Source organism: Panicum virgatum, chromosome 6K, assembly GCF_016808335.1.
Source record: "Panicum virgatum strain AP13 chromosome 6K, P.virgatum_v5, whole genome shotgun sequence".
In the NCBI taxonomy this organism is placed as follows: domain Eukaryota; kingdom Viridiplantae; phylum Streptophyta; class Magnoliopsida; order Poales; family Poaceae; genus Panicum; species Panicum virgatum.
In genome coordinates, this window is record NC_053141.1 from 35,074,834 (window position 1) to 35,092,288 (window position 17,455).

Sequence of the window (17,455 nt, forward strand, 5' to 3'; positions counted from 1 at the left end):
GAGCTCGGGGAGGCGGGATTTTATAGGAAGCGAGCAGGGGCATGGGTAGGTGGACAATTGACGAAAATGCCCTTGTGTTAGGATGTGATGCTGCCTCCTAATTGGGGGATTAGAGTCTTGTTTAGCGGAAAAATGACGAAATTTTGGGATCTAGGATGCGTTTGATGGCGGATCGCGGACACGTAACCGAGGTTTAAGGTAGGCCAGTTTTGTTAATCATTAGGTTGACTTTTCTTGCCTGAAAAGTATTTTTTTTTCAAAGGAGAACTCGAACATGAGGACACATGTTCATCTGTTGCGTGCTGGCAACTGGCAAGTCTATCAAGTTTTCAATTCAAGTAAGTTTGAATCAGGTAGAGGAAAATAATTTTTCAACTCGGTCTCATATGATGCGCAATATAATTAAGTGGAGGTTGATAAGTATTCGAAATAAAACTTGAACTTTACAAGTAGCAATTTTCGGAAAACATTTAGCATGCATTTCCGACATGCATGTTTGAAGAACAATGAATTTTTATCGAAAGAACTTTGTTTAATTTGAATTAACGGAAAGACTTCCCATTTGAAACGTTTAATTGATTTCAAGATTAGTGGCTAAGTGAATAGCAAGTGAAACATATATTGGGGAATGGTCCATAAGGAAGAGCCACAAAGCCTCCTAGGTGCTGGCGAGCACCAACAGTGTACGAGATTGGATCACTCTTTGATCCCTTTATTTAGATTTCACCCAGCAACTCTCTCTCCTCTAGATTTAAAATAGCACTAATCACTTTCTAATCTAGTCCAAGTTGCATTGAATCTTTGCATTTAGCTTATTTGAACTCTAGCTTCGGCAGAGCTTCTGATAACATATATACAACTTCGATTGTCGAACCACTCCTGTGTCTCGTACACTTCATCTAGAGAACTCTCCATGTGTGCATCCTTCTGTTGCTAGACCATCTGGCGTGTTCAAAATCACCAGGGCATAACTTCTGGTGTTTACAGCACCCTTCCGTCAACCGTCGTGGTGACATCTGTTGTATACCATTTTGTGGAACTTGTCCAATTGAATGATTCTCCTGTCCCAGCTTTGGTAGCTTTCCAATTGTTTTTTTTTGGAGTTTTGCTTTCCAATTGTTGCATCAGTACTTAGCAAACATGTTCCTATTGATCATGTAAAATCAGAGATGCCCTTATTAGCTAGGGACAATTCATGATAACTTAGCTGAGATAAAACGGTTGTAAGGGAACACTATGGCACAACTACTCGAGATAATTGCGAATCATGGATGATCCAATGCTTGATGAACTTCGACCCTTCTAAATTTAAACTTGAAGCAGCACCCCTTTTATGCTGGCAGGCCAACAAAGCAACCACCAGTGATAAACCATTTTACCTAGCCGTTGCTTAAGTGGCCCGCCAACAGAAATGTGTTATTGCTGGCAGTCAGTAGCAAACGGCCCCAGAGCATTTGTGTTGGCTGCGTCCGAAACCTACCGTTAGCATCGTAATTAAAAAGGAGGCGCCAACAGAAATCGTTTCTTTTTTTTGAAATGGGAAGCTTTATTAATTTCAAAACTGTTACGTCAAGATGATACAACATCTTGAAATCCCCTGGCCTCTGCTCGGAGACACACAGCCCAATGTAAACGATCAACTAAAAAGTTCAAGGCACACTAATAATTAACTATCAATCCAAAGACTAGACCGTCACCCATGTGCACGGGTAAAAAACTCATTGGCCACCTGCATCAAGTACCGAGAAGCCGCTACAACAACCTCATGGGAAGAAGACTTTTGCAAGACAGCCCATGTACGTAGCCAATGCGATGACCTGCAAAAAGGAAGAGTGTTTGTTTTCAAAGATAAATGCATTTCTATAGAGCCACAAAGACCAACATAAAGCTGATGCTCCCAAAAGGATCAAAGGTTTTAAGTCCGACCGAATTCCATCTAGCCAGTGGCCAAACATATCATCGACACTGTGGGTTTAGGAAGTCCCCAAGCCGCATAAGCTGTAGCCCAACCTAGACGTTTCTGTCTTAAAACGACAGTTGTTAGACGTCAAAGAACATTATTCCACATCACTAATTTTTCGCCAAAAGGATCCCTCAGCCAGGATACAATAGGTGGACTCGCACTTAGTACCGCTTTCACCGTATCTTGTTTCCCTCGAGCAATGTTGTAAAGTTGTGGATATTGTTCTCTTAGTGGTGTATTTCCTAACCGTTTCTGGACTAGTGTTAGGACTTAAGAGATATTGGTTGGGGATTCTTGATTACTAATTTGTTTTCTTTCTTAGATACCGTCTGAATTACAAAACCCATCATCACTTAGAAAAATGACCTTGGAGTAGGAATATATTGAATAACATGTTGTGATGAATCACATTATGCGTTTGAGGCTCGACGAGAATTTGCTAGCCTATGGCGTACCTACCCACCCTCACCACCGCCGGCCACCGCCCACTGGCTGTCCTACCCCGCCCGGCCGGAGGCGCTATCGCGCCCCCTCGCCCACGCTGCCGAACGAGCCATCGCCGCCGCCGGGCCTGCCACCGCCGCCACCTTCTCCTCTACACCCGGCAGGCCATGGGTCCCCTAAAACCAGAAACTCCTAAGCTCTACCACCTTTGTCCACGCCCCCCCTGGAAGGCGGTGGCAGCGGCGGGTGAGGGTGGGCAGCTACGCCGTAGGCTAGCAAATCATTTGTGGTTTGAGGCTTTAAGCGAAAACGAGTTCCAATGCAAATACGGAAGGGCTTTCACATTGCATCCTGTGAGCTGATTAGTATAAAGCACAACTCTTGTTAATCAAAGAAAAAGAGTAGTGCGAAAACGAGTTCCAATGCAAATACGGAAGGGCTTTCACATTGCATCCTGTGAGCTGATTAGTATAAAGCACAACTCTTGTTAATCAAAGAAAAAGAGTAGTGGGCCAAATATAAATCAGTCGTCGCTGTCTCCGCAGCCGGCCGATTCAATGAACGTGCAGCACCTGCTTGGCTCTAAAGCCTGAAACGGCCAAGGAACCCTAGCTCATCTGGCGTCATCGGCACGTGCGGAGAGCGACCTGATGAACCTGCAGCTTCTACGTCTCTCGCTCTCCCCTGTCTTCCTCCATGGTTGCGTACATTTGTTTCCCCTATCAGCTGATGATGATGCGAGAAAAAGCGGCTAAGGTAGATATTGTAAGTATTTAAAAAAATGTAGATGTTGTAACATAGCTCCTTAATTAGAAGGTGTATTTGAATTTTGAATGAACAGCTAGTTGAAGAGTCGAATCTCGCCCACAGGAATTCCAATCCCCGGTTTTGCCGGTCAACATAGTCGTTGGATCTTGAGCCGACGGTGGGGATGAGGTTTTAGCCTAGGATCCACTCGGAACTCAAAATACTTCTCTATGAGAAAGGCAAAGTCCCAAAAGTTTAAGCCCAGATATTTAAGGATGAGTAAAATGCACCAGAGGTCCACCAACTTGTAAGGGTGTGTTATTTGGTCCACGAACTCTAAAAGTGCACTTTTAGGTCCATCAACTTGTAATCTGTGTTACTTAGGTCCATAAACTTTAAAAACATAGGTCCATAAACTTTGAAAGTGCATTTTTGAGTCAATAAACTTATAATTTGTGTCACTTAGGTTCATAAACTCCAAAAGTGTATTTTTAGATCCAGAAATTTCATCCATGACCAGTCGTGTGGCCATGGACGCGCCCACAAAGGTCTCATTGGTGTCCATGTATATCTTTCAACCACTCACCGAGAACCACTCTAGATTGTCCCAACTCTAACATCGTCACAATACTTTTCACCACAACCCCTGGCGCTACCATATCCGGCTACCCGCACCACGGAAAACATAATATCTCCTACCACAGTACATATGTTGTTGAGTCTCTCTGTGACATCCTCCACCTTCCACAAGCCAGCACCCCCTCCTTTTTCCACCCATATTACAGGGTCATATCTAGATCTAAGGTTCTGAGCTAACTAATCACAGTCTAAGCTCCCCTTTAAATCTTAATACATGTCAATAACCTCTAAAATAAATCTCCGATCCATCCAATCTCCTCTCCATATGCTCTTGATTCAAAATCGGAGCTCAAATTTCACCCTTCTGGCAAAGTCTCAGCGACATGTGGGCACCGTGTAGATTCATATTGGTGCGATATCAGTGCATGAAGGCTAGGTGGAGGGGTGTGGACCTAGGTGACACAAATTACAAGTTTATGGATCTAGAAATGGACTTTCACAGTTTGTGGACCTAAATGACACAAATTACAAGTTTATGGACCAAAAAAATACAATTTCAAAGTTGATGGACTTAAGTGACATCCTCTCACAAGTTGATGGACCTCTGGTGCATTTTACTCTTCAAGAATTACCTGTACAAGTTTGTAGCGAGCGATGTAATTTGCATAATATTCACGTGGATTTGTCGTGTTTGGAATTGTTTGTGAATGAAATGAAATGTCATTTATTTCGGACAAAAACAAAATGAAGTGCAAGCTAAGGTGTGCTCCCCCTCTTGAATTTCGCCGCGCCATGAATCTGACTCTAGGAGGTTCTATGGGCCAGGCTGCATCAGAAAAGGCCTATATGCATCCCTTTCGTGGCTCAGAATTTTTCATGCTTGAAACTTACCAGTGGGATTGCGATGTGTTGTGTTCATGTGGGGACGGAGTTGACTATATCGCCAGAAACGTAACGGTTGCAAACACTGAATCCTTGATGCATGCTTAGTTTCATAGCTGTTCTGTGTACGACCAAGGTTGTATTGTCCATGTCATGACTCACATACTCACTAGCATAGCTACTGCATCGAGAAAATGGAAGAACATGGATAGATTCAGTTTCCGGCAAGTGGATCTTGCAAGTGTCAACCAGGGGAAGCGTGCTTCAAATTTATCCCGCGGGAGTACAGTTCTGTGGTGTGACATTTCTCTGTGTATCTGATGCAAACATGATCAGATATTCAGAAATCAGAACAAGTGGATGCTGTCTTACTTTTTTTCGCACTCCATAGTTCATTGCATTTCCTTTATGCAAAGGTTCACGAAAGGTTGGCAACTTTTCCTCCAGATTAAATTCTTTAGTAGTACTGGATATCGGCGAATAAGGTGGAGTAGGCAGCTGAAATCGATGCTAGAGGTTTTTCCGTTTCAGGAGAGTTCCATCAGATGCTGCAACATGAAGCCATTAAAGTGTACTCTTCATGAATTACCATTTGTTTGTCCAGTGGATCTATGAAATGCTTGTGATTCTGTTATTCTTATCGAATCATCTAACACAAAACCTAGTGAAATGCTTGTGATTCGGTTATTCTTATCAATTCATACACTACTACATATTGGGCCTTTTGTCTCGGTTCCAAATTGCCTTTTGTCCCGATTTTCACTAGGCTTCCGGGACAAAAGCCTAGAGGCTTTAGTCCAGGGTGGTAGAACCGGGACCAAATGTCTCTGACGCTAAAATTTTTTTTTGCACCCTGCGGGATTCGATCCCACGACCTCTGGCCTCACGCACAATTACTTTGCCAACCCACCTACGCAACACATGTGACTCAGTATAGAATGCCTTTGAACTATCACGTGGAGGGGCCTTTAATCCGGGTTGGTGTTACCAACCGGGACTAATTAAAGGGTTGAGATCTTTAGTTCCGGTTGAGCCTCTAACCGGGACTAAAGATGGACTTTTAGTCCGGGTTGGTGGTTCCAACCAGGATTAAAGGGCTCTTTAGTTCCGGGTCCAATATTTGCTGGGATAAATGTAAAGGATCAAAATATCTTTCTGTAGTAGTGATAGAAGATGCCATTTGTTCGTCATATTCTCGTTGATGTAAGTTTTCTTTAATAACAGTATTTTTCTGAAACTTATATCAAATTTGATAAAGAAGTCTTCCAGAAATATCTTTACTCACAAAATATAACAACCTGACACTGGATATTTCACACAACTGATTCGGCTAAATAGATAGCAGGATGAGCTGAATTAAATATGTGTGCTAAGCAAAACTTTCAGCCCTTTATTACTTGTCCATGAGATCATGCCTTTGATGACATAAGGAACAGTACTCCCGGTGCTCCTCCTAATCTGGATTAGGGCACCCATCCCTTTTATACTCCTATACATATCTTATATCAGATTCTTCAGATCAGGGGCAAAATTTACACAGGTGTCAAGTCCCTAACCTACCACTTGTTCTTTCCAGATTGCTGTATCGGTGACAGTAATGCACAAACAAGTCACATCTGATTCCATTTACTAAAAGCCAGGCTAGTCTTCTCTTCTTTGTACCCTATCCTGCTGTCCGCCCCCCACGGCCCCACGGCCCCACCCCACCTTTTTCGGTTTCCCTGCTGTCCGCCCCCCACGGCCCCCCCCCCCCCCCCCACCCCACCTTTTTCGGTTTCCCTTTTGCCCCATGGTGAAGGCTGAAGAGGATTCATTGGCTGCTATCCCCTAATGGCATTCAACTTTGTAACTCTGATGAATAATGCTCTCAACAGATGTGCTCTAGTTGAGACTGCGCCTGCCATATCTGGCACAGATCTGACTTTGTCTAGATGCATGATGTGCAGGCATGGGAAAGATAATGTATTCGAGTTTGCTTCTGCTGAGGTGACAATTAGCTTATTTTTTAAAGTTATCACTCGATCGATCTGCAGCATATTTCTAGTGGTTGTTCAGTTGCCTGTCTCTTCTGACCAAATGGCGCATTGCTACTGGACATAACGCAAGGGCAGGACATGCTCAGGATAAACAAAAGAAAACAGGCTTGCATAAACAATCTGCTTTAGGGGATGGAAGAAGTTGCAAAAATATGCTGGGATAATTGAAGTTACATGGCCTCAACACAGAACAATGCGTACTCAGTAGACTATCATGTTCACCATTGACAAATCCAGGCCAATTAGAGCTGCCAACTCTCCTGATAAGCAACTTGCAGCTTAAAAATGGAACAAAGAGCTGATTGGATACGGCAGGATGGTAGTGGCATGGGGCAATGTCAAGCAGGACAAAGTTTGTGTGCTTGTTCTCTGACTTGAAGGCTGCGTTTCCAGCAAGAGCCTTTCGCCCATGGAAAACCGGTTGAGCCATGATGACAACCATGTGTCTTTCGTTGTTATCTTGGCTGAACTTGTCTTCTATCCATCTGGGAACTTTTTAAAAAAACACAGGGGGTACTCATATATGTGCACGCACGCTTGCAAAGTTGCAAACTCTATCTCAATAAGCATGCCAAAGATACGTGATGGTTTTTAGATTGACGACTGCAAACGCGTATAGAATATATTCATATCTACATATTAGATGAACATCTGCATCCTTTTGGGATAAAAAAAACCTAAGGTAAAGATAATTCACCGGCCCCGTTGCTGAATCAGGCCAGGCAGTGTAGCTCTAGCTCCTACTAGAATCTACGCCCTGTTTGGTTCGCCAACGCTACTTTCTAGCATAATTTTTTTTCATGCATGGAGTATTAAATGAAATCTATTTGTAAAATTTTTTCAGAGATGAGTGTAAATTTTCGCGACGAATCTAATGACGGTAATTAATCGATGATTGGCTACAGTGATGCTACAGTAACCATCCTCTAATCACGCGGCCAGAGATCTCGTTAGATTCTTCAGGGTTCCTAGCGTTGAGATTCTGGAGTTGACGCCCATCACTCTATTGGCTAGCTCTAATGATCGACTTACTGTCATCCAGTACAAAGTGACTTCAGCTGAAATGTGACCATTTTCCCCTTGTAAAACAGAGGGGGAGAAAAACAGGGAAGAACCCCAGTTTCTTCCATTTCAAGCCAAACAGAGGTGTAGCTAGCTAGTAGCATTGGAAATCTGCAACTACCAAGTCCTCAAACGTTAGCAAATCATAAATGAAAGAAAAAAAGAAGAAGAGAAAAGGGAGTGGCACGATGACGCTGCTACTGGCTACTGCGACGCGGATTTCTACCACGGCGGCGTCACGCTACACGCGCGCCTGGATTCACCGCATGGCCAACAGGGTCAGTACTCGCTGCGTTGGTTGGCGTCAGGGCGGCGTGGTGACGCGGGCGTGCGTTAGCACGACGACTTGAAAGGCTAGAATACTGTGGGTGGTTACTGTTTATGTAGTATCTCGTTGATGGGCAAAAGGACCCAGAGTCCCATACTACTGTTTTCATTACAAAGTCATGCACAATCACATACTACATACACGGCAGCACACGCACGCTACTCATAGGTCCATCTATCCATGCATGGGACTATTGAGAGAGAGAGAGAGAGCTGCTAACTACGCTTTGACGAGAGGAGAGGTTGACAGAGTCTAAAATACAATCTTGTTGGTAAAAAGAGGGATTTCCAACACGAGGTGGCCTATATATGATGGGAAATGCATAAGAGGTTGTTTGGTTCGATGGGCTAAACTTTAGACCATGTCACGTCAAAAATAATCTTAGTATTTAAAAGTATTAAATGAAATATAATTACAAAACTAATTACAGAACCCTGAGGCTAAACTGCGAGACAAATCTAATGTGGTATATTAATCCATATTTAGCGGATGGTTACTGTAGCATTACTGTAGAAAATTATGGATTACTTAGGCTCATTAGATTCGTCTCGCGAATTAGCACTCATCTGTCAAAAAATATTTATAAATAAATTTTATTTGATACTCCTAAATGATAAGATTTTTTTTGATGTGATAGGGGCTAAAAAAACTCTGGGGAAACAAAAAACACCTAAGTCACCAAAATTCAAAAGAAGTTAGAACTGGGGACAAGGGATTTAAGATTTGAGGTGGGGAATTCCGTACGCTGGTGCCTTAAGAAGGAAGTAGAGCTAGGACTTGAACTGTTGTCATTTCCGGGATGTCTGAGACGGATGTTGGCGCGACATGACAACACGACATTACGATGAGACAATCGAAGGCAAATTAATCTCCTTTAGCCATTATTTATACTCCGCCCGTGTTTATTTACTAAATCTGATAGGCTTCCTCGGGTCAGGTAAACCCAATAAAATCCACTATTTCCGATCCTAGTGGTAGGTGGAGTTAGCGAAAGAGGGTTGAATCTGGACCCCAACGATATTGAAATTTTACTTACAAAAATGTTGATCTAATGATTTCTTTACATGTTTCGAAGTTTGAGTGTAAGACTTTTTATGTAATATTGACTTTGGACGTGCTCTCCTCTCTTAAATGACAATGCGGTGTTTCTGCAAATTTCTTCAAAAAAAATTTGTTTATCAACTTCGAAGGAGGTATGTAGAGAGAAAAAAAAGAATATTTAAAACATTGTGAACGGCAGGGTTCTTCTTCTGCAGTTCATCCCTTACGAAGAGGCTGATTGAGTTGAGGCGTGTTTGTTTTTAAAAAAAGAGAGTTGAGGCGTGTGCCCACCATGTTGGCCAAGATGCCGGGCTCTCTGATCTGGCTTTGGCTAGCTCTAGCGCCCTAGGCCCTCACCTTGTAGCTACTACCGCCCCCCACTAAAAAATGCTATTAGCACCTAGAGCAAGAACCAGTTAGCAAATGGTAGACGCCGCCCCAGCAGTTTAGGACCGGGATCCGGTGCAGTCATAGTAATGACTGCAACTTTAGCAGTCACAGGACGGATGGCGTCCAAATCCCATCCAACGTCTACAAGAAAAGCAGGCCCCAGCCGCCCAGCTTGTCCTATTCATCTTCTTTCTTAGCTTGGATTTGGCTCCTTCCGTCAGTCCTTTTCATCCCCTGCCTATTCTTCTTAACTGAGCATAGCGATTGCAGCTACAACTAAAGATTCATGCTTAACCTTTGGTGTCGTGGTTTGCATTTGATTTTGCTTCAGTTGAGAACGATTTGGGCAGCAGCATATTTGACTCATCTTGTCTGAGATCGATTTCATCAGTTAAGGCTTTGATTTTAACGAAACAAAAAATAGTATCACTCAGATTAGAAATCATGAGAGACGACTCAAGTCTGAAGGGCGTCCTATCCAAGTATTCAGCATCTTGGTGTTTTTGTTTACGATGAGTCGATGAATTCTCTCCGTTTTGCTTTTTTCTCTTAAGCCTTATGATTAGGTTTGGGGAACCATGAGCTTGAAAGATGGAATCGTGGAACTTGAAAGAGCTCGTGTGCTGCATGTAGTGTCATTTTCTGCAAGGGATCAATTTGGATGTTGATTTTTGTTGCCGGATGTTATCTCTGCTGCCTACCTTCGATTTCAGTCGACGCCAGCTTGGCACCCAATAAGCTTAAGTCCTTCACACGGGAGAAGAGACTTGGTACAGTTCACACGGAAGGGAGGAGAATAGTGTGGGAGAAAGGAAGAAGACGAACAGTGTCGTTCTACACGGAACCATCAGATCCCATTTGGACGGCATCGGTACCGCGACTGTCAAAGTTGCAATTGCTACTACAACTGCAACTGATCCCGGTCCAGCAGTTTAGCAGGCAGAGGGCATCTCGTGGTCGCCATGAGCAACAGGGGCAGGTGCGGTCGGTGGCGGTGGACCGTCACGTCACAGAAAGCTCCAGACAACAGCGGTTCCCCTCAAACTGACAAACACCTCGATCAGAGGAACTTTGGCGGGCAAACAATGGCACGCCATGTGTATAGAAAAGACGTAGACTCTACTTGTATGCTAACAAGAAATATACCAATGAGGAGAATCTTGCTTCGTCATTGATCCACATCCACGGATCCACTCATCAAAACACATGACACAGTGGTTTCTCACTAAGGTTACTGCCTATTTTTGCCCATCACCACACAGATCAAAGTGTCAAACAAAACTGTGAGCAGCACAGGTGTTTGTCCCCTGCAATGCTGGAACATCGCCGCTCTTGGATCTTACACTAGTACCCTTCTCCTTCCAAAACATACCGCGTCAGTTAGACGCTCGGCTGGAGCATCGATCACCTGCCGCCCTTGCCCTTCACTTTGCCCTTGCCTTTCCCTCCTTTACCGGGCCCTTTCCCAAATCCCCCTTTCCCGGCACCCTTCCCGTTCCCCCTCCCCCTCCCCTTCCCCTTCCCATCAGGCCTCCGGTTCTTCTGGAACTTGCCATCCTTTGCGGATTTGTTCTTCAACCGCGTGATCTCCGTCGCCTTCTGCTGCCTACTCTTCTGCATCTGCTCGGGGTTCCTTATCTCGGAGGGCACATCGGCATTCGGTATGGACCTGCGCCCGCGGCCCCCTGGGAAGTGTTTCTTGTTCCCTCCATGATACCCACCTGCACCAGGTCATGGCGTCCATCAGATACTGGTTATGTACTTAACCTTTCCAGAGTTCAGTGCTTTTAAAGCTGTACAACTAAACAGCGCAATCTCAAATGAGCCATGTCAAGACACTTGTACAAGAACATAACGGAAGAACTACATTACAAAATGACCGATTAATTCACTCAACTGTCCAAGCACTCACAACAATCTTAACTAACTTCTGTTATGAGAAAACAGATTAGTTTTCATGCCAAGACTATGACAACTGACATCCTTTAACAGTCCAAATGAATTGAAACATAACACAAATTAAAATGACTGGTTGCTAAGCTCAAACTCATAGCAACAGTAAATAAAACCAAAACAAGGAAAAGCATGCAGCTCAGAAAGCATTACCTGTACTGGATGCACCCTCTTCTGCAAAGTGGCCAGATTTCCCACCAATATTGATTGATTTGTGTGTCCTCTGCTGCCATCTCTTATAGATCCCGGTTGCTGATGCCTTTATCTTTGCACCACCTTCCGTTTTAATCTAAGAAAAGTTAGGGACAGATTTCAGAACTTATTTGAACTTTCACTGACATCAGGCAGAACATATGATCATATCGGTGTTCTACATATTAACTTATCTTGGTATTTAACAGCAACTCCTGAACAAGGAAAAATCACAATCCACCCTCAGTGACATAAAATAGTTACAAAAGAAAGATATTGATGTGCTACTGCTTACAGCGGACCTATTATCCACTTTTGTGAAATTCCATTTTTCTGTTTGACTATAACATCCGAATTCAGAAAAGTGATTCAACATGTACTTTGAAAGTGCAATTTATGTTTCCAGATCTATTTCATTCTACAAAACATCATCAAACACCCATATTAATTCACACGTCACAGCAGGTTCAACATGGCATATTAGAAGCACACAAAAATTGGAAAATAAATGACTGAAATACAGCTTGTGCCTGTCAATTTATTCTGAATGACAGTCACAATTTATACAAGTCAACAAGCTGTACAGTTTCAGTGTTGCTTAGAACATAATGGCACATGGCATGCAAGAGATTTACCTTTCCAGTAGCTGTCACACGATCCCCGCTGTTCAATTTGACAAACTTGTTCTGCAGTAGTAACATAGGCATGCTGACTAAGTATGCAATATGTTTAACATATCAATGTTACTAAGAAAAATTTATTACCTTCATCCAGTGATACCGAGTTTTCTGTGCTTGCATACCAGAGGCTTCATCATCGACTAAATCAAGAACCGCAGCATCCAATCTGCATGATAGCAGTAAGCTTGATTTAAAGCACAACACAGGACTGCATTCTCAGTTTCATGAACTAGATAAAATTTGAGATATGCCAAAGTATTGTCTGAACAATATAGAAAGAACATGGCAGATCCTACAAAACATGAGGTTTACCGCACATTTTTCTGAATCGTGATATGCTCAATATGCTGGATATGAGAAGATCAGTGACATTAGTGGAGTCGATTTGCTATTGATGTGAGTTTGTGATAACTCTTGGTTTAGAACTGCATTCAGATATTTTGTGTTTGTCAACTGCTGTCACATTCATGCAACAGCAGGGGGCACCATTGCATTTCAAATGACAGGAAATGCTGACACAGTTACTAAAGAAATTATCCATGTGAGATAAAATAGACACATCAAAACTTTGGATTCCGTGATTTGTTAAAACTGCAATCAGATGTAGCAAAACAAGTGCTTTCACAACAGTTTCAATAATGAGCACAGCAAAGACCAAAGCAACACATGTCAATCAACATTAAACAAATAAAAATCCACTCAAGAATCAAGATTACATTTTCAATTTGTAATTTGACTTGCACTTCAAACAAACATTACTTGCCCTAGAATAAATAATCATCAATGGCTATTGCAGATTTGCAATAAGGACACAAAGCAAATGTCTCACTTCTAGTTCAAAATGCCAATCATATATCAGGAATTATATACCTGCTTTCAACGAATCCTTCATTGTTCCTCACTGACAACCCTGCTTCCAAATGCTGAAGGAGAACAAAACAAATACAGAACTTGATGTTAGGCTGAAACTACAGCCAACTGTAAGTTAAGAATTGGATCAACATTTCTAGTGCAGTACAAACTATATAGGAGTAATTCTTTTGGACAGGGTGTACAAGGCATACTTGATTCTGAGGAACTGAACTTATGTAGTAGTCCTCATCCCTAAAGCTCTGCGACTTCCGTTTCATACCACAAACTTCTGGAATGAGCAAAGGGACAAAAAGACAGTAAGAATGATGCAGAAGCACAAGAAATACTGACAGAGCTCAAGATACAGTATAGAATAGAAAAACTAAAAGGAAGTAAAAAATTAGGACCTTTCTTTGCCCAATTTGAAATGTCATCCTCTTCTTCCTGCATGGAAAAAAGATAGACCATAAATTTATGCACAAAGCATGAAAGGAAAGTGGTATCTTTAATGTAGCGCTGCTAGACAAACAAAAAAAAGGTAATAACAAAAGCTGTCAACTAACATTCAATGTTCCAACTACGAACTGTCAAACTAGAGGCACTACCATAGTGACAATCTAAAATAAACAAAGACAGACATTGCTGATGCATGTGCTGATTGTATACATAAAAAACATTACCGTGTTTTACGACTATGTTTAAAGCACAAATGCAGAACACTGCAACACATGCTGGAATATTACAGTGTAATACCACTGGGATTGACAGGATGGCAGTAGCAGATGTCGATTGCTTGGGGAAAGGATGTTAGAAATAACTTATCCTTAGTTAATTCCTTCCTAAACAATGACAATTCCAACTAATACAGAGGTCTACCTACTGATCTTCTAAACAAGAAACGTAACAGCAAAATCTTGCGGAAACCTAAAATAAATACGATAACAGATCTATAGTGCGCATAATAAATCCCACAGTTTGTCTGCAGTTAGTAGATAAAGTCGAGTTGCTAAACAATTCAGCTTACTCAGTCTTAAGCATTGCAGAAGTAACCAATCTCTTAACATGCATGTGGTACGGTTTTAACCAGCATACTTCAGTATGAATTGTTTAACACTTACTTGCTTAGAGTTGTTCAAGGCCATGATATATTGAGTCAACAAAAGGAACTGAACCTAGCTCAGTTGATGGGAGGTGTTGGTGTGCACTACCACCCAGGCTCAGTTTAGCTCGAATTTAGGTGTCTATTTCTTCTTCTTTACAATGATATGTTTTCTCTTATTTACAATGAGATGTAGTTCCTCCTATGTTGGTTGAGTATTTATATCGAGTCAACAGAAAGGACAACAAACACAAAACAAGATTGTCGAAATCCTACTCGGTGTTTTGAAAATCGTTACTGAGGCACTCAGTGCAATGGGACTGCAATATCCACCCAGACCTAGTTGCCAGTCTCTGCAGATGACAAAGTTAGCCTTGGCAGGCTGGGCTGCATGTTTGTGTTTGGTAATAATTATCGACACAACGCTTGTGAGATACTGATCCTGAGTGTAATGATCAGCTTCACAAGAAATGCATTCCTCCATTATTCTATCCAGCATAGACATTGCTGGAACTACTGACCTTTTTCAATTTGGCGTAAGGTCCACTTACATTCGGTGTATCTAATACTACACCCCCTAACAAACAGTATTATCAATAGTCAAAGGTAGAATTTCAAAAGTTTTTGATAGTCTAGTAGAACAAAGGCTATGCATTCAACGGTGTACGGTTCCTAAGGCTTGTCAGTACTGCATATTCACCTGGTTGTCTGCAAATTTCTAGGTTTGATAGAACAAACAAGATTAACTTTTCAACAATTACCTCTGGCCTTGGATCAACAGAACTCTTCTGGTGAACTAAATTTATAATTCCCTCATGAACTTCTCGTTTCTTCTTCATCACGTCTAGCCATTGATTTGAACCCTAAAGCAAGCCAAAATGAATTAATAATGTTTCTCTGACATACTGTGAAATGTGATAATCATGTAACAGCATAAATCGATATTAGAAGCTTGCTTGTTGCAGATGAACCTAAGAATATGATGTAGAAAAAGGTTTTGTGTTACCTTAGAGTTTCTTGCTTTAGCAGCTTCACCTTCAGCCTCTAAAATAGTCTGCTTTGGTCTGAAAATTGATTTGGGATGAAGAGGCTCCATTAGATTACACCACTTAAACAAAAACAAGATAAACATGTTTTTTGAGCAAGAATAATAACTACCTAAATGATTTCAGGCGTTCTGAGAATGCAAGAGCTGAAAGCTCATCTGACCGAAGAACATCCCTGAAAATTGGATGAAGACCCTCACGAGGTAAATCTTTTGCCCTTTTGATAGATTCTTTAGAAGGCATAGCACGAGTCTTCAGATACAATCTGAAAGCATTAGCACATGGCTTTTCCAATGCAATCAACTCCGTACAACCACTAATGACTTCTTTTATTCCATCAGAGACAAGATCAAGGACTGTTTGAGGAAAACGCCCATACACTGATTCCCCATTTGCAATGGCTTGATCGATTTTCATATTTATGTCGTCCATGTCTTTTAGAAGCTCCTCTTCTGTTGGAGCAGGTTTGAGAGGCCTCGAAAGGAAAAGATGTAGGTCCAGTAAGTATGGCATGTCCTCTGAGGTGACAAATGTATATGCTGTTCCACTTCTACCTTGTCTAGCTACTCGGCCAACTCTATGAACAAATAACTTAGGCTTTGCGGGGAAGTCCCAGTTCACTACATTATCCAGCAATGGAATATCCAAGCCCCTTGCAGCAACATCTGTTACAATAAGTAGCATGGTCTTCCTTGCCCTGAATTTTGAAATATGAATCATACGAGCTTCTTGATCCATAGCACCGTAGGATAGGGAAGGTTCTAAACCCTCTTCTCTGAACAAAATGTTCAAGAACTCTACATGATGCTTGGTTGAAACAAAAATTATTGTCTGCTCCTCGGAGCTGATGCGCTCCCTGACCAAATACAGTAAGGCAGCAAGCTTCTCTTCCTGGCGCAGTGTGAAGAAGACAAGCTTGAGCTCAGGACTGATCTTTTTGTCCAAATCGAGCCTGACAATCTGCGGATCACGCAGACCAGCTTTTGCAAAGTCTGCAAGGGCTTTCGGCAAAGTGGCACTAAAGAGCAATGTTTGTCGTGTATCACTTAGCTTCTTCAGAATATCATGCAAGTGCTTTGCGAACCCCATGCTAAACAAGGAATCAGCTTCATCAAACACAACATATTGCACTGAACGAAGAGTCATATCCTTAACATCATTCAAATGGTGCATGAGCCTGCCTGGCGTGGCAATTATGATATCAGGGCACTCTGCCAGCTCCTCAAACTGACTCTCCATGCTATCGCCACCAACAATTACGCTGGTTCTGAGGTCTACAAGTTGAGAAAAAGAATCATGTGAGTACTCAACTATTGAATTGTGACAATATTTTCCAGTGAAGAGACACACCGTAGGAAACATAAAAAGCAATGTCCACATTGCACAAGGATACAGACATAATATACTCAACAAGGTCATACATGTTAAGTAAAGCACCCACTATGAGAGTGTCACAGAAATCTTAATCAGTAAAGATCTAAAATAACATAATTTACAGCTCGATTGGTACACGAGCAAAGCTGAGAACGTGCACAACGACGCATTGGCATGGCTACGAGCGCAGGGGGGGGGGGGGGGGCACGCACCCGTGAACTTGCCGAGCTGCTTGGTGAACTTGAGCGTCTGCATCGAGAGGTCGCGCGTGGGGGAGAGGATGAGCGCGCGGACGCCGGCGCCCGGGTCGCGGCGGCGGAGGCGGTGCAGCATGGGCAGCAGGAACGCGGCGGTCTTCCCGGAGCCGGTGCGGGCCATGGCGGCGACGTCGGCGCCCGCGAGGATGAGCGGCATGGTCTTGCGCTGGATTGGCGTGGGCACGCGGTACCCCTTGTGGCGCACCCCGCGGTACACCTCCTCGCAGAGCCCCATCGACTCGAACCCGCCCGACTTGGCCTTCTTGCTCCCGCCGGACTTTTTGCCGCCGCCCCCGCCCGCCGATCTCTCCCGCTTCGGCCGCCGCTGCGGCTCCGCGTTCGGGTCCGCCGCGGCGTCCATGCCGGAGGACGGCGAGGGCTTGGGCTTCTTGGTTGATTTGGACTTGGTGGGGGTCAGGCGAGCCATGGATGGCAGGAGGGAAGGAGGAGGGAAAGGGGAGAAGGGAAGGGGGGTGGGTTTAGGGCTTTATCAATGTCGGCCGCCGCGGCGAGGTCGTGGGGGTGGTGGG

General features: G+C 43.1%; 1 protein-coding gene across 1 annotated transcript; it reads right to left on the reverse strand.

Annotated features, from left to right (window-relative positions):
• Nucleotides 1-10,574: 10,574 nt before the first annotated feature.
• LOC120712342 (DEAD-box ATP-dependent RNA helicase 29-like) lies at nucleotides 10,575-17,435 on the reverse strand. Its single transcript, XM_039998101.1, has 11 exons — nucleotides 16,881-17,435; nucleotides 15,407-16,568; nucleotides 15,255-15,312; nucleotides 15,010-15,111; nucleotides 13,557-13,593; nucleotides 13,362-13,438; nucleotides 13,168-13,220; nucleotides 12,382-12,463; nucleotides 12,253-12,303; nucleotides 11,579-11,714; nucleotides 10,575-11,193 (listed from the first exon to the last, which is right to left on the reverse strand). Exons 1-11 carry the CDS (start codon nucleotides 17,350-17,352, stop codon nucleotides 10,877-10,879), a joined length of 2,547 nt encoding a protein of 848 aa, XP_039854035.1. The 5' UTR covers nucleotides 17,353-17,435; the 3' UTR covers nucleotides 10,575-10,876.
• Nucleotides 17,436-17,455: the final 20 nt, after the last annotated feature.